The 24,640-nt window shown below is 54.5% G+C and overlaps 11 protein-coding genes across 11 annotated transcripts; 6 read left to right on the top strand and 5 right to left on the bottom strand.

The window, feature by feature from the left end:
• Window positions 1–57: 57 nt before the first annotated feature.
• HMPREF1541_08513 (uncharacterized protein) lies at window positions 58–1,835 on the top strand (the record flags this gene model as incomplete). The annotated part of the gene is made up of 6 exons (XM_008722832.1): window positions 58–450; window positions 508–739; window positions 785–1,057; window positions 1,105–1,387; window positions 1,448–1,535; window positions 1,608–1,835. 6 exons carry the CDS (start codon window positions 58–60, stop codon window positions 1,833–1,835), a joined length of 1,497 nt encoding a protein of 498 aa, XP_008721054.1.
• A 473-nt stretch (window positions 1,836–2,308) lies between these two features.
• Window positions 2,309–4,245, bottom strand: HMPREF1541_08512 (uncharacterized protein; the record flags this gene model as incomplete). Its single annotated transcript, XM_008722831.1, has 2 exons — window positions 2,309–4,070; window positions 4,142–4,245. 2 exons carry the CDS (start codon window positions 4,243–4,245, stop codon window positions 2,309–2,311), a joined length of 1,866 nt encoding a protein of 621 aa, XP_008721053.1.
• A 525-nt stretch (window positions 4,246–4,770) lies between these two features.
• Window positions 4,771–6,660, top strand: HMPREF1541_08511 (uncharacterized protein; the record flags this gene model as incomplete). Its single annotated transcript, XM_008722830.1, has 4 exons — window positions 4,771–5,006; window positions 5,063–5,084; window positions 5,136–5,412; window positions 5,483–6,660. 4 exons carry the CDS (start codon window positions 4,771–4,773, stop codon window positions 6,658–6,660), a joined length of 1,713 nt encoding a protein of 570 aa, XP_008721052.1.
• A 50-nt stretch (window positions 6,661–6,710) lies between these two features.
• On the bottom strand, window positions 6,711–7,616 carry HMPREF1541_08510 (uncharacterized protein; the record flags this gene model as incomplete). Its single annotated transcript, XM_008722829.1, has 4 exons — window positions 6,711–6,869; window positions 6,919–7,336; window positions 7,389–7,564; window positions 7,608–7,616. The coding sequence occupies 4 exons, from the start codon at window positions 7,614–7,616 to the stop codon at window positions 6,711–6,713; spliced, it is 762 nt and encodes a 253-aa protein (XP_008721051.1).
• A 474-nt stretch (window positions 7,617–8,090) lies between these two features.
• HMPREF1541_08509 (uncharacterized protein) lies at window positions 8,091–9,293 on the top strand (the record flags this gene model as incomplete). Its single annotated transcript, XM_008722828.1, has 6 exons — window positions 8,091–8,159; window positions 8,214–8,370; window positions 8,436–8,631; window positions 8,689–9,054; window positions 9,103–9,130; window positions 9,183–9,293. The coding sequence occupies 6 exons, from the start codon at window positions 8,091–8,093 to the stop codon at window positions 9,291–9,293; spliced, it is 927 nt and encodes a 308-aa protein (XP_008721050.1).
• An 853-nt stretch (window positions 9,294–10,146) lies between these two features.
• Window positions 10,147–11,673, top strand: HMPREF1541_08508 (uncharacterized protein; the record flags this gene model as incomplete). The annotated part of the gene is made up of 3 exons (XM_008722827.1): window positions 10,147–10,269; window positions 10,328–11,068; window positions 11,119–11,673. The coding sequence occupies 3 exons, from the start codon at window positions 10,147–10,149 to the stop codon at window positions 11,671–11,673; spliced, it is 1,419 nt and encodes a 472-aa protein (XP_008721049.1).
• A 53-nt stretch (window positions 11,674–11,726) lies between these two features.
• HMPREF1541_08507 (uncharacterized protein) lies at window positions 11,727–14,514 on the bottom strand (the record flags this gene model as incomplete). Its single annotated transcript, XM_008722826.1, has 2 exons — window positions 11,727–12,948; window positions 12,995–14,514. 2 exons carry the CDS (start codon window positions 14,512–14,514, stop codon window positions 11,727–11,729), a joined length of 2,742 nt encoding a protein of 913 aa, XP_008721048.1.
• A 634-nt stretch (window positions 14,515–15,148) lies between these two features.
• On the bottom strand, window positions 15,149–16,451 carry HMPREF1541_08506 (uncharacterized protein; the record flags this gene model as incomplete). Its single annotated transcript, XM_008722825.1, has 2 exons — window positions 15,149–15,620; window positions 15,709–16,451. 2 exons carry the CDS (start codon window positions 16,449–16,451, stop codon window positions 15,149–15,151), a joined length of 1,215 nt encoding a protein of 404 aa, XP_008721047.1.
• A 723-nt stretch (window positions 16,452–17,174) lies between these two features.
• On the top strand, window positions 17,175–21,560 carry HMPREF1541_08505 (xanthine dehydrogenase, molybdopterin binding subunit; the record flags this gene model as incomplete). Its single annotated transcript, XM_008722824.1, has 1 exon — window positions 17,175–21,560. One exon carries the CDS (start codon window positions 17,175–17,177, stop codon window positions 21,558–21,560), a length of 4,386 nt encoding a protein of 1,461 aa, XP_008721046.1.
• Window positions 21,561–21,745: 185 nt separating this feature from the next.
• HMPREF1541_08504 (uncharacterized protein) lies at window positions 21,746–22,705 on the bottom strand (the record flags this gene model as incomplete). Its single annotated transcript, XM_008722823.1, has 1 exon — window positions 21,746–22,705. The coding sequence occupies one exon, from the start codon at window positions 22,703–22,705 to the stop codon at window positions 21,746–21,748; it is 960 nt and encodes a 319-aa protein (XP_008721045.1).
• Window positions 22,706–23,111: 406 nt separating this feature from the next.
• Window positions 23,112–24,606, top strand: HMPREF1541_08503 (uncharacterized protein; the record flags this gene model as incomplete). The annotated part of the gene is made up of 2 exons (XM_008722822.1): window positions 23,112–23,199; window positions 23,255–24,606. 2 exons carry the CDS (start codon window positions 23,112–23,114, stop codon window positions 24,604–24,606), a joined length of 1,440 nt encoding a protein of 479 aa, XP_008721044.1.
• Window positions 24,607–24,640: the final 34 nt, after the last annotated feature.

Here is a 24,640-nt window from a genome sequence, read left to right as displayed (position 1 = left end):
CGCTTCGGAGACCGTATACAGTTGGCGACACCTTAGGACCACAGTTCCACAGCAGCAATGACCGCTCTCAACGACAAGGTCGACATGTCCACCGCAAAACATCCTTCGGTGGACGAAGGCGAAGCACCATCCGTCAGCAGCGGTAGCGGCCAGAACGTGACGTTCGACAGAGCCCTCGAGAAGAAACTCGTCCGCAAGCTAGACTTCGTTCTACTGCCCTGGCTCGCGTTTATGTACTTGTTGAACTCAGTCGGCAGATCGAATTTGGGCAATGCGAAAACGGACGGCATGGACACAGACTTGGGCTTCACCGGCAATCAATACTCGATACTGATTCTCATCTTCTACATACCCTTCGGCTTGATGGATCTTCCGTTGGCATTGCTCACCCGCCGTTTCACTGCCAAAAAGGTGCTACCTGTGCTCATGGTTGGATGGGGTGCCATGGTGGTAGGTCATGAATGTACAAGACAGCTGCAGAGGTAGCATTGCTGACACATTTACCAGCTACTCCAGTGTGCGGCCACGTCATTTGGTGGGATGGTGCCGCTTAGGCTCATTCTGGCATCGTTCCAGGCCGGTTTCTTCTGTTCGGTGGTCTTCTACCTTACACTCTTCTATCGACGCAATGAACTTGGCTTCAGAATCGCCATCTTCTTTGGTTCAGCATTGCTTGCTGCCGCGTTCAGTGGACTTATTTCATATGGCGTCTTCCAAATCCACAACCCGACCGTACAAGGTAAGTCTCACGGGCACATTTCAATATAGATCTGACAGATATAAGGCTGGAAGTGGCTCTTCATCATTGAGGGCGCAATAACCGTTGTTGCCGGGGTCATCTCATACTTCTGGCTGCCTGCAAACGCGGAGACCGCCTGGTTCCTGGATGCCGAAGAACGCGCTCTTGCTCGTGCTCGCACACTCAAGGACGGCAGCCATGAGATCTCGCCCGAATTCAGCCTGAAGAGAGCCTTCGCGCCGTTCAAGGAACCTAAAATGATCCTCTGGATGATCATCGCCTTCAACTACCCTGTTGCGTTCGCCACAGTAAGCAACTGTGAGTACTCCTTGAGGGGAGTTTGACCATAGTGTTAATTGCCCTAGTTCTACCTCAGATTGTCCAGCGCCTCGGATACAGTGTCATCAAGACAAACTTGTGGACTGTTGCCCCCAACTGTGTTGGGTTCGTTGTCTTGCTTTGCACGGCCTATTCGTCGGACTACTTCCGCGAGCGAGCGTTCCATCTCGTGTTTGCGCTATCGCTCTCATTGATAGGCTTGATCATCCTCGCAGCCGTCGACCCTCTCACGCAGGGTCGGGTTGCGTATATGGCCTGCTTCTTCGTGGCTGGTGGTGCTTACATTCCATCTGTCTTGGTCCACAGCTGGTAAATTGTCTTCCAAACTTAGCCACGGAGGCACATAGGCGTCTGCTAACTTCAATCAAGGCATAACAACAATGATGTGTCTGAGGACAGCAAGTCTGCAAAGACCGGATTCCTCGTTGGATTAGGAAATTTGGCGGGTATCATCTCGGTGAGTCCATATTCAACATACACCGTCCCCCACACTCTCCGCACACGCATTCTAACCAGTCTTCGGCAACAGGCGAGCACGTTCCGCGTAGAGTACGCGCCGAATTATCTGCCGACACTCATTGCCACAGCTTGTTGCAATATTTGCGCTATTAGCGGGATCCTAGCCATGAAGTACATTATGGTCAAAGAGAACCGACGCCGCGATAAGGCGCAAGGACGAAGGCTCCGGACCGAAGATGTAGATACCAGTACCCTGAAGGATGGTGAAAAGGACCCGAATTGGAGATACTTCACCTAAGGATGGCTCGGCGAGCCTCGTGAAGAGAACAGCAGAGACAAGAGGCATGTGTGCATCGTATTGGCACCAGTCTTCGCCTCTGGGATTCCTGAGCTATAGATGGGGCCCACTTGATCAGATCAACAGTATATTATTACCTCGAAGGTCTCCAGTACAGTGAATGGTATGTGGTCAAAGCCAGGTATTTGATTCATGCCCTCTTTCCAACACACTCTACAAATCTGCACACCTTGACGGGTACGCACGCTGCCTCGACAGCGCCAAAGCTCTAAAAATCTGTTTCGCAGAGAGATAGCCCACCACTGTATCGATGGGAATCAAAGGAAGCCTGCAATTTGGCGCCTGTGCGAACGAACATGCTTGTTACCAAGTTGCTGGAACCTCAAATGTACGTACGACATGATCCTGATGGACCGCTTTAGTAGCCAATCAACACCATGACCTGTACCAGTAAACCACTACCACCATCTAGCTCATGCAGCCAAGAACCCACCATAATAGCCATCAAGCCAGCTCTGCGCTGACTGAGAGGCGTCCGGTATCCGAGCATCGAACCTGCCAATACTGCCCACATACCCATCAGGCCTCACGTTGACCACAGCTACCTCACCCTCGCCTAGTCCGCCCACCCACTTCTCTGTGCAGCCCATTGCCTGACCCTTCACGTCATCCAAGTAGAACGTCCAGCGGCTCCGCTGCAACACCTCTGGCAGATCCGCGATCTCCACCTCTGCTTTCTTTTGCGTCGTTACTAGCGCATACGTCGCCACCTGGGACACCGTCGTGTACCGCTCAGGCTGCACGAACTCCTCTGACTCCGGGCTTGGCAGGTTGAGCGCCACGTACGACTGCTGAGCCGCGGCCGACACGCAGCCGAGTACCGACTTCGAGGAAGCAGCGTGCGCACACACGCTCTCCAGGAAGGCCTTTGCCGCGTGCACGTTCGGGGTGAAGAAGAAGATGCGGAATTGCCCCAGCATCGGTATGTCAAGCTGGATGTCGACGGGGTTGTGGTCGATGTACCTTGTGACCGTGGCCGGGAGCATGAGTGACCCGGCTCGCAACTTGCCTCGGGGGTTGTCCTCAGGCTGATTGAGTACGTTGGGCGCGTAGTGCACGCCCGCGCCGGAGATGAAGCCCACGTTCTTGGAGAAATTGTCGGCCAGCGCCTTGTCGTCTCCGGCGGCGAACGCGTTGGCGTGCTCAAAATCAAACGTGATGAGGTCGACCGCAATCTTCCTTCGTTCGGCTTCGAACGTGCTCAGGAGGCACGGCTGTGCCAGCCCGCGGATCGCCAGATTCAGCTTCCAACTTAGGTTGAAAGTATCATGCATACTGGTGTTCATGCCCTGCGCGGCTTTGGGTGAGTGGGTGTGCGATGCATCACCTGTGATGAAGACTCTGTTCGTGTCATCCGCGAACCTCGCTGCGACACGCTGGCCCACCTTGTAGACGCTGAACCACTCCACACTCTCCCACGTCACAGTATACGGTGCCAAAATTTCCCGGGCGCGCTGCATCACGAAATCCTGCGTTGCCGCCTCCGACGGCATGCTCTCCTCCATGCGCGGGTTGAGCTCGATGTACAGCCGAGTCATGTTGCGCTCGCGTGGAATACACAGAATCGTGCCCTTCTCCTCGCTGTGGATCACGACCTTGCTCCACAGGTCGGGGAAGTCGGTCTTGATGACGCCGTCCAGCACGCCCCAAGGTGCGCGACTGGCTTCGCCCTCCATGGCCACATTAGGCATCGCTTTGCGGACCTTGCTGTGGGCGCCATCACAGCCGACGAGGTAGCGCGTCTGGATGGTCTTAGGAGAACCAGATTTGGCATCATTACAGGTCACAGTAAGTGGGTCGCTAGGACTTGAGCCGTAGGAGTAGGTGCTGAATGGTAGAGACCGGTGCACGTGGACACCTCGCTCGGCAGCATCGTCGATGAAGATATCCTCGACCATGCCCTGGTGTACAAGAAGAATGAAGGGGTCCTTGACGTCCAAGTCTTCGGGGTAGTGAACTTCGCGGCCTGTGCGGCGAAGGGACTCATTTTTGGTGGAATTCCAGAAGCAGATGTCGTAGATGCGTACACCCTTGCGGAGGAGGTCGTCGGCGAGTCTGAACTGCCGGAAGGTCTCGATGGTCTTGGGCTGCAGCCCATCCGCTCTCCCGGTAGATGTCTTGTCGGGTCGGTCATCTACTATGACACTTTTTATACCATAGCGTGCGAGATTCGATCTGGGCAGTAGTTAACACTCACTCTGGCGTCCCAGGCATTAAAACAACGGAGGCCAGCAAGAACCACTTACGCAAGCATCAATCCCGCGGGTCCAGCGCCCGAAATGACCACATTTTCAACCTGGCTTACCGGCATACTGGCATCAAATCCTTCGCCTTCGGCGCCTGGAGACATGTCTGGCGATGACAACTGTGATCTGTCTCGTTTCATTTCCACGAAAACTGATGGCTTATACTCTGGCGCGGCGGCCTGAAAACGATGCGGCCGGGTGTCGTTCCACAAGTAACACCATGCGAGATCAGCAGATGGCGCGGGCGATGGGCCTGAGCCGCCTGCCCACCGTGGTTCTTGCGAGACATGTCCGTGTTCTGGCCTCCCCCACTCTCAGCGACCTGTGTGGTCTGAGTTGCGGGTGAAGTGTCCACCGATAAGAGTGGTGGATTTCAGGTGGGCAAGCCTGTGCTGAAACTTATGGCTGCTGCAGGACACCGTAAGTCGGACTTCTCCTCAACAGTTCGACACCGTTGGGTGGGCGTTTGCCGGCGCCGATACCGCCCCACCCGTACGCATGTTCCTGGTGATGCGACTCCTGGCTACTACTGGCAAACGCTGAGCCTTGGAGGCTGTAGATGTCGCCGCGTGTTGAGTGCTAACATAGGACCAGTGAGGCTTTAGTAAGCCCTGTTCTCTGACGCAGTCATGATACAAAAATATCAGCCCGGGCCCGGGGCTCTGCACTGGGAGAAGATCGCTGAGTTGAAGCGGACGGAAAGGGACACCGCGGTGCGTTCGTATTTGCCCGACAGCGATGCGCATCCTTCAGAGAGCGAAGACCAGAATGATGTATCAACGACGCCAGATATTGAAGAGCTCGTGTCAAGGCTATCGCGTGGAGAGATCACCGCCGAAGCTGTCACGATCAGACATATCAAGCGGTAAGCTAGATCGCTCTGCACATGACTCAATGGCAACAACTGACAAAGTTGTGAAGTATCGCAAAGGCGCAGCAGCAGGTTGGTATCCGAGCTTTGATGATCCTAAGTGTCCATGACTAACTGAACAAGACGAATTGCTTGACCGAAGTCTTGTTCTCGGATGCGCTTGATCAAGCTAGAGCACTTGATGATCATTTCAAAGCCACGGGCGAGCTAATCGGTCCATTCCACGGCGTTCCTGTGACGCTCAAGGATCAGTTCAATGTCAAGGGCTACGATACGACTTTGGGCTACTGTGGCAGAGCCTTCAACCCTGCCGAGAATGATGCGCAGGTGGTCGAAGTCTTGAAGAAGCTGGGAGCTGTGATTCTGGCAAAGACCAACTTACCTCAGAGCATTATGTGGTGTATGTTTCTCAGCCACCCAAAGTGGTGATGTTTTTTCCCACCCTGGACGCACTAACTGGTGCCCCCTAGGCGAAACCGAGAATCCGTTGTTCGGTCTGACGACGAATCCTCGAAACCCAGACTTTACACCTGGTGGTTCTACGGGTGGCGAAGCATGCGTGCTGGTGCTAGGTGGCTCGCTTCTTGGATGGGGCACGGACATAGGTGGTTCCATAAGAATTCCTAGCCACATGAATGGCCTTTATGGCTTGAAGCCAACTTCAAGCCGCCTCTCATACTCGGGTGTACCAGTATCAACCGAGGGTCAGCAGCATGTGCCATCAGCTATTGGCCCAATGACTCGGAGCTTGTCGTCTCTTATCACGACTACCAAAGCAGTCATTGATGCCAGGCCATGGACAGTCGATCCTGCAGTTACCCCGATCGCCTGGGATAAAGACATGTTCGCGGACGCACAATCTCGACCTTTGACGATCGGAGTTATGTATGATGACGGAGTTGTCAAGGTTCATCCTCCAATTGAGAGAGTCCTTTATCAGATGACGGAGCGCCTCAAGGCTGCAGGACACGAGGTCGTGAATTGGAATCCTTCTCTTCATGCCGACTGCATCAAAGTCATGGACCAGTACTATAATGCAGATGGGTGTGAAGACATCCGCCGTGATATCGAAGCTGCAGGGGAGCCGATGATCCCCCATGTTGAAGCACTTGTCAACCGTGCGCCAGCCATCTCGGTGTACGAGTACTGGCAACTCAACAAGCAGAAGATAGCCTTACAGAAAGCCTACTACGAAAAGTGGAATGCTTTTGTTGCTCCAAGTGGTCGGAAGGTGGATGTGCTACTGACACCGACGATGCCGCACACAGCACTTCCTCACAAAGGATGTCGATGGGTCGGCTATACAAAGGTATGGAACTTTCTAGACTATCCAGCAGTGGTCTTTCCTGCAGGTGCGGCAGACAAAGAGCTGGATGGGCTGCTGGATCCTAGTCATGTGCCTCGCAATGACGCGGATGCGTGGAATTGGAGCCGGTATGACGCAGAATCCATGCACAAGCATCCTGTCGGCTTGCAAATCGTCGCTCGAAGGTTTGAAGAAGAACGCGTGCTCGGCGTGGCACGTGTTTGTGAGAGATTACTCCAACAGGCATCTAGTAAACCACACGGAGAAGATGAGAAGATCAGACCCGACTGGACCGTGCTTTTAGGGCAAGGTATGACCGGTGGCATGTTAAATGGCCAGTAGATGACACTTTGTATGACTGTCAATACATACAGTGCACCCGTTTCATTCATCTACCATTTGGTCACACCGCCATCTACACACAGATCTTGACCTGTCATGTATGAACTCGCGTCACTTGCCAGGAAAACGCATCCGCCCCGAATGTCGTCCGGCATGGCCACTCTTCCGTTCATAATTTCGTCCTTCCAGCTCTCAAGTAGATGGGGGAACTGCAGGTTTGTCAGCATACCCCAAGCAACACAAAGCGTGCAGACTTACTGGTGCTGTCATCTCGGTGCGCACATAGCCAGGAGATATGCTGTTACATCGAATGCCGTATTGATTCAGCTCGGCAGCTATGGCCGGACACATGGCTCTCACAGCTCCCTTGGTTCCACAGTAGGCACTACTCCGCTGGCTTCGAATCGCCATGTAGCTGGCGATGCTTGCGACTAGGACGATGCTTCCACACTTAGTCTTGTTGGCGATCATCTGCTTAGCTGCCAACTGCGCCGTGTGGTAGACTCCCATAACATTGACTCCTATCAACTTCTGGTGCTCCTCGTACGAAGTCTCCAGGAACTCCAGATTTCTGTTGATACCGGCGGTGGGCACACAAATGTCGAGCTTACCCCCAAAGTCGGCCTGGAACTGTTCAAAGCCTTTCTGTAGACTTTCCATACTGCTGACGTCGACTCTGCAATTGGTCAGTATGGGCGTTCCATCACTCTTGATTAGGACAAACCGACATGTAGTGCTTCGTCTTGACTCCATACGTCTTGGAGATCTCATTCCATCCTGCAACAGGCTCGATCACATCGAAGGTCGCCACATCCGCACCGGCTTCTGCGAGACCTTCAGCAAAGGCCAAACCGCAACCTCGTGCACCGCCTGTCACCAGCGCTGTGCGGCCTTTGAGAGAAAACTGGCATCATCAGTGAGGTTCCGATACTGTCAGCAGGACATACCCTGCTCATGTTGTTCAATAACTGTACTCAATGTATAAGATAGTGAGTGCTTGAACATAACAAGTTTCGGTGTTGCGACCTCGAACCCACTGCATGTACCGAACATCGAAGGGTATTGCCAAGATTTCACTGCCTGCATTTCTGTGCCACCCCACCGCCCACTCCACGCACGGCGATGCGCGTCGGCTGAACTTTCGCCTCGCCCGGTCACACATTTGTGACAGGGTCCACAGAAGTCCACGTTAATGGCGTCAGTAACCGGACTTCTCATGGGCTTTACCCCTGCTCGAGCACGAACAGGACACCCCACCTTTATCATGACCGTCTGCATCAGGTAACATGTTTTCTCCAAGGTTCCAGGCGCGAGTTCCGAATCTCGACACTGCCCTCGCTTTGTGTGCTGCTACATTGTGACCCAACTCCCTCGGTTTGCAGCACTCGATAGCGACCATATCACTCTTTGAAGCCTTCTTAGACAACACAATGGGCAAGAAGCGCGTACTTGTATCGTACGGTGTCGACATCGACGCCGTTGCTGGCTGGCTCGGTAGCGTGAGTGCTCTAACAACGTCCCAGGCCCGTATCGCTTGCTGACTCGTGCCATAGTATGGCGGCGAGGACTCAACGAGCGACATCTCTCGTGGTCTTTTCGCTGGCACTCTCGGCACCCGCCGTCTCCTCAAACTGTTCGAGAAGTACAACATCAAAGCCACGTGGTTCATCCCAGGCCACTCACTCGAGACTTTTCCCGAGGAATGCGCCAGTGAGTCCCCTGACGGAAATATCGAATTGGAACATCTTTGCTGACGCAGACTTTCCATCGCAAAGTGGTGCGCGACGCAGGTCATGAAATTGGTCTTCACGGCTACAGCCACGAAAATCCTGTCGATATGACCTTTGAGCAGCAGAAAGATGTGCTGGATAAGACGTACCGCATGATCACAGAGTTCTGCGGCAAGCCCCCTAGAGGTTCAGTTGCACCTTGGTGGGAGGTGTCGCCAGAGTCGACGGAGCTCATGCTGAGGTGAATCCCTGCTCTACTCGTAAAGCACTCTCATCGGCTGCTAATCATGTCTGGTAGCTATGGTATTGAGTACGACCACTCCATGTCTCATCACGACGCGCAGATGTACTGGTTGCGATCCGGGGACGAATGGACCAAGATCGACTATAGCAAGAAAGCAGAGGAATGGATGAAGCCACTAGTCAAGGGAAAAGAGACGGGCCTGGTTGAGATCCCAGGTTCATGGTACATCGACGACCTACCACCCATGATGTTCATCAAGAACTCGGCCAACTCACACGGCTGGGTCAACCCCAGAGACGTGGAACAGATCTGGACGGACCACTTCGACTATTTCTACAGAGAGTACGATGAGTTCATCTTTCCCATGACAATTCACCCGGATGTCAGCGGGAGGCCACATGTCCTACTTATGCACGAGAGGTGAGAGCACCCATGAATCTTGGCCAGCGCTCGCTGACCCTAGTACAGGATCATAGAGTACATCAACAAGCACGAGGTCAGTCCACAACCCCTCCTCTGCCTCGATATATAGGCTGACGTTTTTGCAGGGCATCGAATGGGTCACGATGGAGCAGATGTGTGATGATTTCAAGTCAAAGAACAAGGCGCCAGAGGGTGCCATGATGCCAGCGCCAGCTGGCCAGATGCTCAAGAACTAGACGAGAGCCATGCATAATGAAATCAACTGATGCCCGTTTGCGCCTGCGGCAAAGCGCCAAGACTTTTACTGCCTGAAATTCCTCGCTCTAGAATGCCCAGCCCACCGCATACCCATGTCGCATGTCCGCACCAGATTCCAACACACGATCACTCTAGCATCGATACCCGGTGAACCGCTTGTTCGACGCTCCCATTCTTCCCACCGGGAAACAGTCGGCCTCAGACTAGTCCACCTTGAAAGGCCATCTCCGTGCCGAATGTACCCCGGATCTCCACCGCTATCTTACGGGATCCATACGCTTCAATACCGGCCCACTATCCCCCATTTCTGCCCACTCTTGACCCTGTCGCTTCTGTTGCGTTATCCACCAATGATTGCACGAGGATAGTAAGGCTGGCCCCCTCCACGTAAGATCCCCATCGTCGTAGCACGGACCACTGCTGGGGTGCGCCTGGCTCCTCTTTCATGCGCGAGTATGGAGTCGTGCTTATGCAGATCACGCACCGTCGATAACAAGCCCGAGTTGGTTCCGTATGGAATTGAACGGGGCCGTGGGCTGATGTTGCGATAGCATAGGCACGTGTGGCACAGCGCCTCGGCCTGGCTTTTGCAATTGAAGGGCCTATAAGCGTCCGTAGATGTGTCATTGAAACACACCCGCACAACGTCGCAGAACAGGTGACAGGTGCAGAGGCTGAGGAAGACCTCATCTAGAAGTCCAGGCACCGGCCTTTCCAGCCCGCACCCCGATCGACCAAGCCGAAGCCTATCGTACGCGGCAGCCCCGAAGGGTATACTACAGCGCCCCAAGTAAGCAACACCAGGCAGAGCAGACACCAGCATTAGACACCATGGCTCTTCGTTCCTCAGGTATCAGCGGATACGTCGTCAAAGACAAGACGAAAACCACCGCCGGCGAGACCATCATCAAGCCTAAGCCGCACATTCAGCGCGATGCGTCCACACGCCTCGAGGTACGCTCCCTGCATCGATGCGCCCCCTCTCAACAACCTACTAACAAGACCCTCACAGATCATCGTCGTAGGCGCTGGCCTAGGCGGCGTCGGCAGCGCCATCGCGCTCCTCCTCGCCGGCCACTCTGTCACCATCCTCGAGGCCGCCGCGCAGATCGCCGAGGTGGGCGCCGGCATCCAGGTCCTGCCCAACAGCAGCCGCGTGCTGCAGGAATGGGGCCTCCGGGACATGCTGGATCGCTATGCCACCGAGCCCAGCCACGTCAACATGCTGGGCTGGAAGGGCAATCTCATCAGTCGCATGAGTACCGCCGAGTCTGCCGCGCCGTATCCTGGCACCGTGTACTGGGATTTCCATCGTGCGAATCTGCACAAGTGTTTGGTGGAGAGGGCGGTGGAGCTGGGCGCGAAGTTGGAGGTCAATAAAAAGGTGTCCGATGTGCGGCCGCGAGAGGATGGGGCGACGGTGGTGCTAGAAGGGGGCGAGGAGTGGCGAGCGGACTTGGTTGTGGGTGCGGATGGGATAGCTAGCAGGCTGCGAGAGATCATGGTGGGTAAGCCTGATCCGCCAACACTGACGGGGGACCTGGCATACCGGTTGCTGCTCAAGACAGAGGATATGAAGAAGGATCCCGAGCTGCGGAGCTTCATTGAGACACCGCAGGTGAACTATTGGCTAGGGCCAGATGCGCATGCAGTCAACTACGTGCTGCGCGGAGGCGAACTGTTCAATATGGTCCTGCTGGTGCCGGACGACATGCCTGAGGGAGTCAACGTCACGCCGGGTAATGTGGCCGAGGTAAGACGGCAACCCAGTATCTGGAAGCAAAATCCCTAACAAATCTACAGATGCAAGCCTTATACAAGGACTGGGACCCCCGAATAGTCAAACTGTTGGCTCTATGCGAGAGCGTCCACAAGTGGCGCTTAAGCATACGAGAAGGCATGGACTGCTGGAGTCATCCCAGCGGCAGCTTTACGCTGCTCGGAGACGCAGTGCACGCCACGCTGCCGTACCTGGCGTCCGGAGCGGGCATGGCACTGGAGGACGGCGCCGTGCTCGGCGAGCTCTTTGCCCGAAGCAAGAATCCCAAGGACCCGGCCGAGAGGCGTAGGCTGCTCGAGCTGTACGAGAAGTGCCGAAAGCAAAGAACAGAGATGGTGGTACGAAGGGGGAATTTGCAGCAGTGGCTGTATCATTTGCATGACGGCGCAGAGCAGCAGGAGCGGGATCGTAAGATGCAGGCGATGGAGCCCGGCGAGGCACTGGCATGGCGGGACAGCAACTTGGCGCCCCAGCTGCTGGGGTATGAGGTCGATAAGGACGTAGATCGATATTGGTACAGCGAGGGAGAGAAAGCCAGGGGAGCGGTGGGAGACGATTCGATCAGGGCGAGCTTATAGCAGACCTCGTTTTGAGGAGTTGAAAAATGTCCTTTTTATGTATGAAGAGCAATTCACAAAACTTCTTGCTTCGCCATCAACCCCTTCAGGACCTTCATGCCCTCATGCACCACCGCCCATCTCACATTGCTGAGGTGCTGTGCCATGACGATAGTGAGACCCCGTGCCGAGTACTTGCCTGCTATCCGCCAGAGTCCTTCCGGTACCCCGCTCGTCATCCCAGAGACGAGAGCATTCATCTCTGCGTTGGCCTCATCCAACGAACTCTCATCGGCGTACAAGCCCATGCTCAGGCTCACCGCATCCTCGCTTCGAGCATCGTAGTTGGCAGGGGCGGATGTGCCAGGATCCTCCCTGCACCCCCAGTGGAATGCCCAGCACGTAAGGGTGGCCAGGTACAGGCACCACGGATAGTGGAAGGCGTTGTTCACGTTCCAGTTGTCGAGGTTCATGATTCCATCTCGGAGCAACTGCGCCGCATGCCATGCCGCTGTACAGGCCGACGTGGTGCCGGCCGGCTTCTGCTGAGCCCAATCTCGGACTTGCCGCCGCGATCGCTCGTAGTCCGTCCGGCTCACAGGACGGCCGATGATGTGTCGAGCGCCAGCGCTGATTTGCAGATCGAGGATCTCGATGTTGAGGATGATGTGGGCGGCGTGGTAGATGGCAAGCGTCGAGGTGGAGAAACGCTGGAAATCAGACTTGACATTTGGGTAGTCGGTGGCTCTGTTGAGCGACGATGAGATATTCAAGCAGTAGGTATCAAAGTCGGCCTTCCAGGTATCGTAGGAAGCACCAATTCTTGATCGCCAGTCGTCGGTACCAATCAAGCTGCCGCAGCCAAGAGATGTTTGGTCGCGGCGTGTGAAGTCCCAGCTCACGCTCATCAAGCCGTGCAGGACGAGAAGGCGAGATAAGGCGTTGAGGTTGTGGCTCTGTGTGGGTGCTGACGGGGACATATACGACTTGAGGACCGACAAAAAGTGTTTGGGTGCCGGCTCTCGTCTGACGTGCTGTTGCCATTCCGACGCTGTCTCGGCTTCGAACACCGTCGGATTGCAGGGCAGCGCAGTCCGCAGCTCAAATGAAGACATGCAAAGGGACTGGGAGAAGAGGACTGCATGCTGGACATCCCACAAGAAGCACATTTGTGCCAACCGCTTCCGCTCCTCGTATTGCATAGCTCTACGCCAATGGGTCTCGAGATTCTCTGTGCAGTCTGTAACATTCATCTTGGGCGCCTGGACAGTTTGGCAGTCACTACGGCGGATAAGGCTTGGTTTTGTCAGAGAGGGTACTGTTTTGGAGGCGGTGAACTTACTTGATCAAAAGACCGTGGAACAAGTGAGACATGTCGTGCTGCTTCTGGCCAGCCCTCGACTTGCCGAAGCATTCCACGAGCAGAATAGTCTGCAGGATCCACAGCTCTGGTGTTGCGGTGAAAGACATGTGTTGGAAGATCTGCGCTCTCATGACGTCGTGAATACACACTGCTAGTCTATGGGCTGATTTGTCGCCATAGGTTGAACCCAGTAGTAAGACGGCTAGGAGAAAGAGAGTCTCGACTTGCGCAGGGTCAAACGTGGGTCTGTGGATCAATGGATAGCAAGTGTTGAATCGAGTAAAGAACAGGTCACAGTAGGTCTGGAGAGACGCAAGCGAGAGAAGTGGATGGTCGCGATTTACCAACAAGCCATCGGGTGTTTTGGTCCCGGCCTGGACGATGAGGTCGACAACCCGGCCCCTCGATAAGTCGTCGATCTGAGGCATACTTCTGAATGTGCTGCATGGGTGAAATGACTGTATCGAGGTCGATTCGAGGGACGATGCAGTGAACGGACGCTGATATGGTGGTGATTGCTTTGGAGCATGCTGAGCCGCGGAAGTATTGCTGGATGCTAATGAGTAGTCACTAGCGGATAGAGCTTCTGGCGACGTTGTTACAGAAGACTGGGCCGCTTCCGACAGACGCTGAGAATGAGTCTGGCTCACAGCGGGTAGACTGGGTGGCTCCTCGGAAGAGAGAGACTGATATTCTTGTTGCGCTAAGAACGCTTGCATTGGTAGCGAATGCTGCTGTGATTGCTGCTGTAAAGGCAGGTGAGGCGTTCGGAGACCATGAGAGTTTGACTGATTTGCAGTCCTTACATTGGGACCATTATTCAAGTTGGTCAGTGCTTCGTTGGTCATTTGAGGTCCCCAGATATTCATGTGTACCGGTGCTGGGGCTTCATAGCTCGGGTGGGTCGCGCTGACATCAAAGAGCCAGGTATAGTTGTTCATCGTCGTATAGGGCATGTTGAAGGAACTCGCCGTGTCGGGCGCGAATGCATCGTCCCACACATCCTGGCCAGAGGTAGGTATTGACTGTGAGGGCTTTTGGCCCCAGGAAGAATTGGCAAGGAAATCGTACATATCATTTGCACTATGCTCCCGAGCAGGCATTTGACTGAAGTCGAAGACCTGGTGGTCATGAGTTGTATTCATATCATCGTTGTATTGCATCGGCTGGTCCATGAGATCTGTCCCAGGCTGAGATTTCGGCGGAGACGGGGGCGCTTGGACGTCCGCAAAAGGAGCTCTGTCTTCTTCCGCCAGGTTCATTGCAATATCATCCCCGGAGCCTTTGTCCAGATCGGATTGACTTTGCAGAGCAGGGCGCTTGGTCACGATATTGCCATCCGCATCTCGCCACATGCGCTTCCGAGTCTGGAGATCCTGGCCTCTGCCTTCTTGATCTCTTTGCCGGTGGCGGGCGAGGTGACGATCCAGCAGGTCCTGACGTTTGAAATGTGCTGAACATCGACCGCACGTACTACCTTCTGCGGTGTGGTTGAGCATGTGTCGCTGAAGGTGGTCTGACCTCGAGAAGGACTTCCCGCAATCTCCCCAACTACATATATGTTTCTTAACCGGTGTATTGGTCATGGCGTGCTTGAATTTAGGACGGCGCGCGAAGTGCAACAGCACCTGCGAAATCCGTTTCAGTAGAACCGATTAACAGCTATCATGCGCTTGCGACAGTGTACGATTGAATGATTGACAATGGCGACGACACCTTTCAAAGTCTGAAGTAACGAGACCTGGGTTGGGACTCGACAGCGTGAGGAAAGAGCGCAAAGGGAAGCGCGTAATGCTGCGACATCAACGAAACTGTTGATCTTCGGCCACATTAATCGAGATAAAGCGGTCGAGAATCGAGACTGGATTGGCGTTGGTGCTGATAAGGGGTTTCCACAGGGTTTCCACAGGTTGTCTTGGGCTGCATGATTAGGGTATAGTTCCAGGCGCGGGGTACACCCCTGTGGTTTAATTACGTGTCCCAACGGACAGGATTGACTAGCCATTGTAGGCAATTGGACCTCTTGGAGTAATGTGGAGATGTCATGTGCCTACATGGATGTTCTAGATGCTCCTGTACAATGCTATGCTATGCCTCATGCTGCGAGAGCCCGCCAGACCGCCCTGCAATATCTTACGCAGTGACTTCTTTCGAGCCTGGCTCAAAGAACGGGTAGTCGACGTATCCTTTTGAAGGGGGATCGGCGCCGTAGAATGTAGTGCGATCGTAGGGGTTGAGGGGAAGGCCTTCGGCAAGCCTCCTGGGCAGATCCGGATTTGCGATGAACCATCTTCCGAAAATGATGGCATCGGCGTCTCCGGACTCAACTTTAGGAGCAGCATTGTCGCGGTTGTAGTTTCCAGCTGCAAGGAATTTGATGTCACCCTTTGCGAGAATCTGGCGGAAAGGTGTCAGGGAGTTCTTGTTTGAGGAGGTTTCCTTCTCGAGAGAGCCCAATTTCGCCGACTCGTCGAGGACCTCGTCAAATCGCGGCTCGACCATATGCACGTAGGAAAGTCTGTTTTCTTTGGGGAGACTCGCGAGCTGTTCACAGAGGTATGCCCAGTGCTGGTTGGGGTTCGAATCACGAGTATCTTGGAAGTAGCTGCAAACCGAGTCAGTTTTCGCCTTGAGATCAAGAGCTGGGTGGGGGTGGAAGAGGACCGGGAGTGCTGCGACTCTAAGGTACTTACTTGTAGGGCGACAGTCTTATGCCGACCTTGTCTGCGCCAATCGCTTCGGTCACAGCTTTGATGACCTCGATGGGAAATCGACATCTCTTCTCCACAGAGCCTCCGTAGGCATCAGTGCGGGTGTTGACATTATCGTGCAGGAACTGATCAAGCAAGTAGCCGTTGGCACCGTGGATCTCGACTCCATCAAAACCGGCCTCCAGAGCACGCTTCGCCGCGGCTGCAAATTCCTTGGTAGCTTCCTGAATGTCCTCAACGGTCATTGGCTTAGGAGGCGTATTTGCGTAAGGTGCCCCGGTGAGGGCATTGCCAGTGATAGGAATGTCGCTGGAGCTCACCGCGGGGTGACCGTCCAGAAAATCGGGTACGGTAGCGCGGCCGACATGCCACAGCTGGCAGTAGATGAAACCACCCTTAGCATGCACTGCATCGGTGACTCGCTTCCAGCCGGCGATCTGGCCGGGGGTAAAAATACCAGGCACGCCCTTATAGCCACAAGCGAGACGGCTGATTGGGCATGCTTCGGTCAGCTGGAACCCGCCCTTTGAAGCTCTCTGGCCATAGTACTCCACGTTGATGTCCGAGCACACATATACACCAGAAGATTCCTCTGGCGCGCGCATGCGCGTGAGAGGCGCTTGAAGAACTCTATGCTCGAGATCGAGGTGGCCTAGCTTTAGGGGCTTGAACAGTGTGGTCTCGTTCAAGGGCTTGAAGCCCGAGGGTGATACTCTGGACGGCATCGTGGCGGCGGAGGAACGTTGAGAGTGACTGGGAGTGTTCGAAAGCGAGTGCAGATGCCCTAGGAATGGCTATGCAGGATAGGAATGGAAGATGAATGATGAGTTGCAAGGGGAAAGACGTTGGTGCAATCGGCGAAAAGGGTTTTGGACATCACCATGTCGTGCTCGGAAAAACCTAACCTGGGTCCATGTCGCTCCAGCCTCAAGCGTCGACATTATGGAGTAGCGCACCTCAACTTCTGGACCATTCTGGTGTTGGGGCATGTAGATTTGTGGTCGTGGAGACAGTATGGCAGCAAGGTGGGTGAACAGCGGACACATCGGCGACGTGAGAAGTGGGCGGTGTGCCAAGCATACGGCCTCTGTTCCGCGCCATCTTCAGGACTTTCTGGAATACGTGTCTCCCCCACTTCTCACGAGAGATAGACCTTCGGTCCACTGAGCTTCTTCGCTGACACATCGACAACGGATATGTGCGGAGACTGGTCCAAGTCTGTGGATCGGCGTACATTCATCGACATGTGTCGACACTACGACGTTGTTCCTAGTTGCCCACGGTGGCAAAGACGCATGTGCGTAGGTCTCGCTCAGCAAGCGGCGCTACAATCTTCGAGCTAGTGTAAGGTGAAAGGGGTCTGCCACTTAGCCACTGTACTTGACGTCCTGCCACAGCTGGTAGAGACTGTAACGATGAGCCTACCTTTCACCGCGAAGAGGGCGACGATGCCTACGGCGTTTGAGAACCTCCAGCCTTTGATCGAGGCGGAGTTTACCCAATCGACCCTGACATTTTACATGAACGGCTCGAAAGTCGAGCTGAACAACCCTGATCCGGCGTGGACACTGCTTGACTTCATCCGATCGCGACATGACAGCAAGGGAACGAAACTGGGTTGCGGCGAGGGTGGGTGTGGCGCGTGCACTGTCGTCCTGCAGACCTACCACTCCAGAAAAGGTCGACCCGTGCATATCGCTGTGAATGCATGTTTATATCCCCTTGCTGGCGTGGTTGGAAAGCATCTTATCACAGTCGAGGGGTTGGGGAGTGTCGAACGACCACATCCGTTACAGGAGCGGATCGCCAAATTGCATGGGTCACAATGTGGCTTCTGCACACCAGGAATAGTCATGTCTCTTTATGCTCTCATACGGAACGCTTGGGACCCACAAACCCAAGTATTTGACCTGTCGGCCGAAAATATTGAGTTGGAGGGTGTCTTGGATGGAAATCTCTGTAGGTGCACTGGCTACAAGCCGATCCTACAAGCTGCGAAGACATTCATCAAGGAAGACCTCAAAGGCAAAGTAAAGGAGCCCCAGCCAGGAATGGTCGCCGTACCCGTGGATCAGCTAGACGATGATATCCCATACAAGTCCGAGGAAGCTCCCGCCAACAGTGGCACATCACGCCGCAGCTGTGGTAGGCCAGGCGGTTGCTGTCGAGACCGACCAGCAGCCTCAAGCCGCGAGAGCTCAGCAGATGGCGCATCCAGCGACGCTACCAAGAGCAGTCATGATACCACATCCAACACCAGCGACGAGATTGATGTCGCCGGCGCAGAATACGCAAAACCAATAAGACAACGCGAACGGAACCCGTTGCCAGGGGAAGAAGGCGAGGGCACAAAAGCCGGCACCAATGTCGACGCTGAACCTCCCAAGAGCGATGACGGGCGTCTCAAGGCCACCTTTGCTCCATATGTGCCAGGAACGGAGCTCATCTATCCACCAGCTCTGCGGAAGTTTCAAGCGGAACCCGTTTGCTACGGCAACTCCACCGCGATATGGCTCCGACCAACGACTCTCGATCAAGTATTGAGGATCAAAGACCTGGAACCGACAGCAAAAGTAGTTGCAGGATCAAGTGAGGTGCAAGTCGAGATCAGGTTCAAGAACTCCAAATTTGTGATCTCGGTCTTCATTGGTGACCTCCCTGAGCTCACAGCCACCGCTGTGCCGGAAACACCAGAGGACCTTGCAAGTCTGAAAGAGCTCATTATTGGTGCAAACACATCCTTGACAGAGGTCGAGTCGGTCTGTCAGTCCCTTTCTCAGAAGCTCGGACGACGAGGTTTAGTGCTTGAGGCGTGCAGAAAACAGCTGCGGTACTTTGCCGGCCGGCAGATTAGGAACGCGGCTTCGCTCGCTGGCAACCTTGCCACGGCTTCCCCGATCTCAGACTTGAATCCAGTCCTGCTTGCCGCTGGCGCGACAGTGGTCGCAAAGAGTCATCATGAAGGCGAGATGATGCTACCAATGGCCAGCTTCTTCAAATCTTACCGCACCACTGCTCTACCAGCCAATGCTCTCATTACCAGCATTCGTATTCCTCTCCCTTCTCAGGAAGAACGACAGATTTTCAAAGCCTACAAGCAAGCGAAGAGGAAGGACGACGATATTGCAATTGTCACCGCCGCTTTCTGTGTAAGGCTTGATGAGTCCGGCAAAGTGGAACATATTGCTCTGGCATACGGGGGTATGGCACCGCTCACGGTCCTAGCAAAACGTTCTATGGCCGTGCTACAAGGGCAGCCCTGGTATGATTCAAGAACTCTGGATGCAGGCATGAAAGCAATCTCCCAAGACTTCAACCTGCCTTTCGGTGTGCCAGGCGGCATGGCCACCTACCGGAAGACGCTTGCTATGTCCTTCTTCTTCCGATTCTGGCATGAGGTCGTCGTCGACCTGGAGCTGGGGCAGGTGGACAAGGATCTCATCGAAGAGATCCACAGAAACATTTCTTCTGGCACACGAGACAACTACAACCCCCACGAACAACGTGTAGTCGGCAAACAAATCCCACACTTATCAGGTCTGAAGCAAGCGACTGGTGAGGCAGAATACGTCGACGACATTCCACACCAGAACCGCGAGCTCTACGGTGCCTTTGTATTCTCGCCGAGGGGCCATGCAAGAATCGTCAGCATTGACTGGACACCCGCGATTGGTCCAGGCCTCGCCCTAGGCTATGTCGACCGTACATCAATCACTCCAGCGCAGAATCGATGGGGCTCGATTCGGAAGGATGAACCCGTCTTTGCTGAAGACGAAGTCGAATCGCATGGTCAAGCTATAGGGCTTGTCTATGCTGAGACCCAACTCCAAGCTCAAGCTGCCGCCAAGCTCGTGAAGATTGCGTGGGAAGACTTGCCCACTATCCTTACCATCGACGAGGCCATCGAGGCTAACAGCTTCTATTCACACGGAAAAATGCTTAAAAAGGGTGCCGCTATCGAAGGAGACATGAATGAAATCTTCGCCAAGTGTGACAGGGTGTTCGAAGGCGTCATCAGAATGGGCGGTCAAGAGCACTTCTATCTCGAAACAAACGCTGCTCTCGTAGTGCCCCACACCGAGGATGGCAGTATGGACGTCTGGACATCAACCCAGAACACTATGGAAACTCAAGAGTTTGTCAGCCACGTCACTGGAGTTCCATCTAACCGTATCAACGCCCGGGTCAGACGCCTTGGGGGCGGCTTCGGTGGCAAAGAATCCCGCAGCGTGCCTATCGCCTGCGCGCTTGCCATAGCTGCCAAGAAGGAGAAGCGTCCTATACGTTGTATGCTCACCCGCGAAGAGGATATGATGACTTCTGGTCAGCGACATCCATTCCAAGCACGCTGGAAGGTTGGCGTCATGAACGATGGCACCCTTGTTGCCCTCGATTGCGACCTATACAACAATGCTGGGTTTAGTTACGACATGAGTGCGGCTGTCATGGACCGTGCGTGCACTCATGTTGATAGCTGCTACAACTTTCCGCATGCATGGATCCGTGGCCATGTCTGCAAGACCAACACACACAGCAACACCGCTTTCCGCGGCTTTGGTGGCCCACAAGCCATGTTCATCACGGAGACCTACATGACTGCTGTTGCAGATGGTCTAGGTATGTCTGTAGATGACCTGCGAGTCAAGAATCTCTACAAGGAGAATGATCGTACGCCTTTCCTCCAGAGGATTGATCAAGACTGGCATATCCCTCGGTTGATGGACCTCACACGAAAGGAGTGTGACTACGATGCTCGTCATACAGCCATCGAGTCATTCAACGCATCTCACAAGTGGAAAAAGCGTGGCATCTGCCTAATTCCCGTCAAGTTCGGAATCTCCTTCGCGACCGCGGTACACCTCAACCAGGCCAGCGCCAACGTCAAGATTTACGCCGACGGCTCTGTTCTGCTTAACCATGCCGGAACAGAAATGGGTCAAGGACTTTACACGAAGATGTGCCAGGTCGCCGCGCAAGAGCTGAAAGTACCCATCGATGCCGTCTACACCCAGGACACCGCAACATACAGTACCGCCAACGCCTCCCCAACCGCTGCCTCATCTGGCTCCGACCTGAACGGCATGGCAATCCTGGACGCCTGCACCCAGCTCAACGAGCGGCTGGCGCCGTACTGGGAGAAGTTTGGCGCCGGTGCCACAATGAAGCAGGTCGCGCACGCTGCGTATCTGGACCGTGTCAACTTGAGCGCGACTGGCTTCTGGAAGATGCCGCGTGTGGGTTACAAGTGGGGCAACTACGACGCCAACTCCGTGCTGCCGATGTACTACTACTTCACGCAGGGTGTCGCCTGTACTGAGGTGGAGTTGGACCTGCTGACCGGCGACCACACCGTTCTACGGACCGATATCAAGATGGATGTCGGTCGCTCCATCAACCCTGCAATTGACTATGGCCAGATTGAGGGCGCATTTGTGCAGGGGCAAGGGCTGTTCACTATGGAGGAGAGCCTGTGGACGAAGCAGGGCCAGCTGTTCACGAGGGGTCCAGGAACATATAAGATCCCGGGTTTCGCGGATATCCCACAGGTGTTCAACGTAAGTTTCTTGCAAGGAGAAGATTGGAGCCCGCTGCGGACCATTCAGAGCAGTAAGGGAATCGGCGAGCCGCCTTTGTTCTTGGGTGCGACAGTTCTGTTTGCGCTGCGAGAGGCGCTCAAGGCGGCGAGAAAGCAGAACGGTGTGACCGAGACGTTGGTTCTGGATAGTCCGGCGACAGCGGAGCGCTTGCGGCTGGCAGTAGGGGACGATATCTTGAAGATGGGGACAGTGCAGAAGAAGGAAGGCGAAAGCAACTTCTTTGTCAGTGTTGCATAGGGTAGCTAGGATATAGTATGGCAGCGACACGATAGATACAAATGAAAGTGCGAAAGGCATATCACACGGTCTCGGGGGGCAGTGATACCACGCGCGCCACAACGGTACACCTCAGGCAGTAAAACTCTTGGCGAAGCAGACAGCCGCACCGAGCTACATCTAGTGCCACGAATCCCTAGTCTGTTCTATTGGTTCCTCATGCGCATGTCAATACCCCTCATGACAGTATACAAAGTCTGCAAGACGGGGACTTGTATCCCTTTCTCCTTGGCTCTCCGCACAGGCGTACCCAAGATGACGTCCACTTCCAAAGGCCGACCGTTTTCGACATCCGTCCGCATACTGCTCCCAATCGGCGGCATAGCCAGTATCTTCGCGTTTAGCCGATCGATCAAATCATACTCAAGCGGGACATGGCAAGCTCTCGCCACATCGATCACCTCCCGCATCAGCTGTCGTGTCATGGGCGTGGCGTCCTCAGACGAGTTCAGCCAGTCGTGTGTGCTAAGCAGGGTCATGCTTGTCAGACTATTCCATGCTGCGTTCCACACAACCTTCTCCCAGCGTTGAATCTGAACGTTGGGCACCACCTGGAACACCGTCTTGCCTTCGGTCAGCAGCCTGGCGAATGCTTGCAGTCGCTGCTGCTCGCGGCTCGAGTCGAGAGATGTGTTTGGAAACAGGCCTATCTGCATATCTTCTGATTTGGTGTGCTTGATGACTCCCGGTGAGGCCTGCGTGGCGCCTACCCAGGTCACGCAGCTGAGAATTGTGTTGTTGGGAAAACTGGCACGGAAGGGGTCCTCGTTCCCAACACCATTCTGGATGATGACTAGCGTCGTGTTGGGTCCCACGGCGGGAGCCAGGCGTTTGGGGACGGCGTCCTGATCTATGGCTTTGTGAGCGCACACAATGTAGTCAAACGTCTTGCCCGCCTCCGATGGGTCACGCAAGACTTGGACGGGTGTAATAGTGTGCTGCCCATGGTTTTCGGACGTGATTTGGAGGCCGCGCGCCTTGACTGCCTCATAGTTAGAGCGGCATACCACTGAAAGCTGGACCTGTGGTGGGATGCTCAAGATGAAGGCGTAGAAGGAGCCGATTGCGCCCAGCCCGTAAAGTAAAATGTCGACGTGGTCTGACATGATCGTTGGATCGAGTCACTATGTGGACGTGATGGCTGAGAACAGGTTGCCTCCGCGGCACGCAGTACAAATTCGCATGTGTAGTCGTTTGTCTTGAAGTCAACGTGGTCGGGGGCCTTCACGCCGAGTTGTCGCGCCCCCGTGTGCGGAGAGACATGGATTCTCGTGGGGGCGGCGGCGCGGGGGTGACCGAACCCCCGATTCGGAGTAACATGAAGTTAACCCCACTCCGCAATGTTGACAACCTCCACGGGATTTCCGATTTGTGTGAAGCCATCGCCTAAACTTGTGGGGCGACCTTGGTGGAAGTATGTAGCGTCGACCAGCGCCTTGAGAGCGCTTGGAACACTACCGCCTTCAACAAGCAGCCAACTTAGGCTCACAACACAGATTGAGGCAAGACTCGATGGCGATAAGTGGAGGGGAGGTGGCCAAGCATGCCACGAAATCCTCCTGCTGGATTGTGCTTCACAACAAAGTATGGGACGTCACAGGTATGGCTATAATGTTCTTCTCCACGGGTAATGGTTCCTGACATCAAGTCGGCAGACTATCTCTCAGCACATCCCGGCGGTGAGCAGCTGTTGGCTAGGCTTGCCGGCCAGGACGCAACTGAGGACTACGATGCGATGCATAACCCTGACCTTGTAGCATCCATCCTCCCACCATCATCCTGTATAGGGGAATTTGACACTTCAACTACCCACAAGCTCAAGCAGCGGCCCCAGAATCCCGAGATAAACCACACTTCAGAACCGGCCAAGGCAGACCATCTATCACTATCTTCGATCATCAGCGTGGACGACTTTGAAATTTCTGCCCAGAAGCACCTCAGTCCTACGGGCTGGGCCTACTACGCATCTGGTGCTGATGACATGTACAGCATTGCAGACTGCCGACGAATCTTTCGCCTCATGAAGCTTCGCCCGCGAGTACTGCGTGATGTATCTGCAGTAGATACGACCGTGTCGATTCTTGGCCATCATTCATCATTACCAGTGTACATCTCCCCGACTGGCTTGGGGAAGTACGCGCATCCAGATGCAGAATGTGCTTTGGCACGTGCAGCCGGCAAAGACAAGATTATTCAGGTGGTGCCAACGGCGCCTAGCAAGGGGCACGAAGAGATAACGGCAGCAGGTAATGCGCATGGGACGACCATGATGTTCCAGTTGTATGTCAACCAGGATAGAACGAGAGCCGAAGCCACGATCAGAAGAGCCGAAGAACTAGGATACAAAGCGATTTGGGTTACGGTTGACTCGCCGGTACTAGGGAAGCGCGAGATGGACAATCGACTCAAAGCTAAGGAGGGGACCTTCAATACCTCTGCTGGTGTCGCAAAAAGCAGTAGCAGCGGCTTGCTGAACCCAGCTCTGGTCTGGGAAGATCTTGACTGGATCAGAAGCATTACCAAGCTGCCATTGGTTTTGAAGGGTGTCCAGAGCGTTGAGGATGCGGTAATGGCATACAAAAGGGGTCTCAACGGCGTAGTACTTAGCCATCATGGAGGCAGAAGTATCGATACCGCCCAAGCACCACTGGTCACGTTGCTGGAAATTAGGAGGTACGCCCCGCATCTGCTGACAAAGAAGGCACCGAATTATGGGCAACGGAAGTTCGAAGTGTATCTTGATGGTGGCGTTCGACGGGGGACGGATGTCGTTAAGGCTCTGGCTCTCGGATGTACAGCAGTGGGGATTGGAAGGCCATTCCTGTACTCGATGACCGGTGGCTATGGTGAGGAGGGTGTCGGGCATCTGGTCTCGCTGCTACGATCTGAGATAGAGACCAACATGGCCCTCACTGGAGCCAGCAAGGTAAAGCATCTGGAGCCGGGCATGGTGAATTCGAAAAGGGTGGAAATGGAGGTCATCGATGGCGGTTTAGTAAAACTGTGAAGTATTTCGAGTACATTTTCTGTTCAACAATCTA

Source organism: Cyphellophora europaea, assembly GCF_000365145.1.
Source record: "Cyphellophora europaea CBS 101466 unplaced genomic scaffold supercont1.9, whole genome shotgun sequence".
Taxonomy (NCBI): Eukaryota; Fungi; Ascomycota; class Eurotiomycetes; order Chaetothyriales; family Cyphellophoraceae; genus Cyphellophora; species Cyphellophora europaea.
This window is presented reverse-complemented; position numbering and strand designations above follow the sequence as displayed.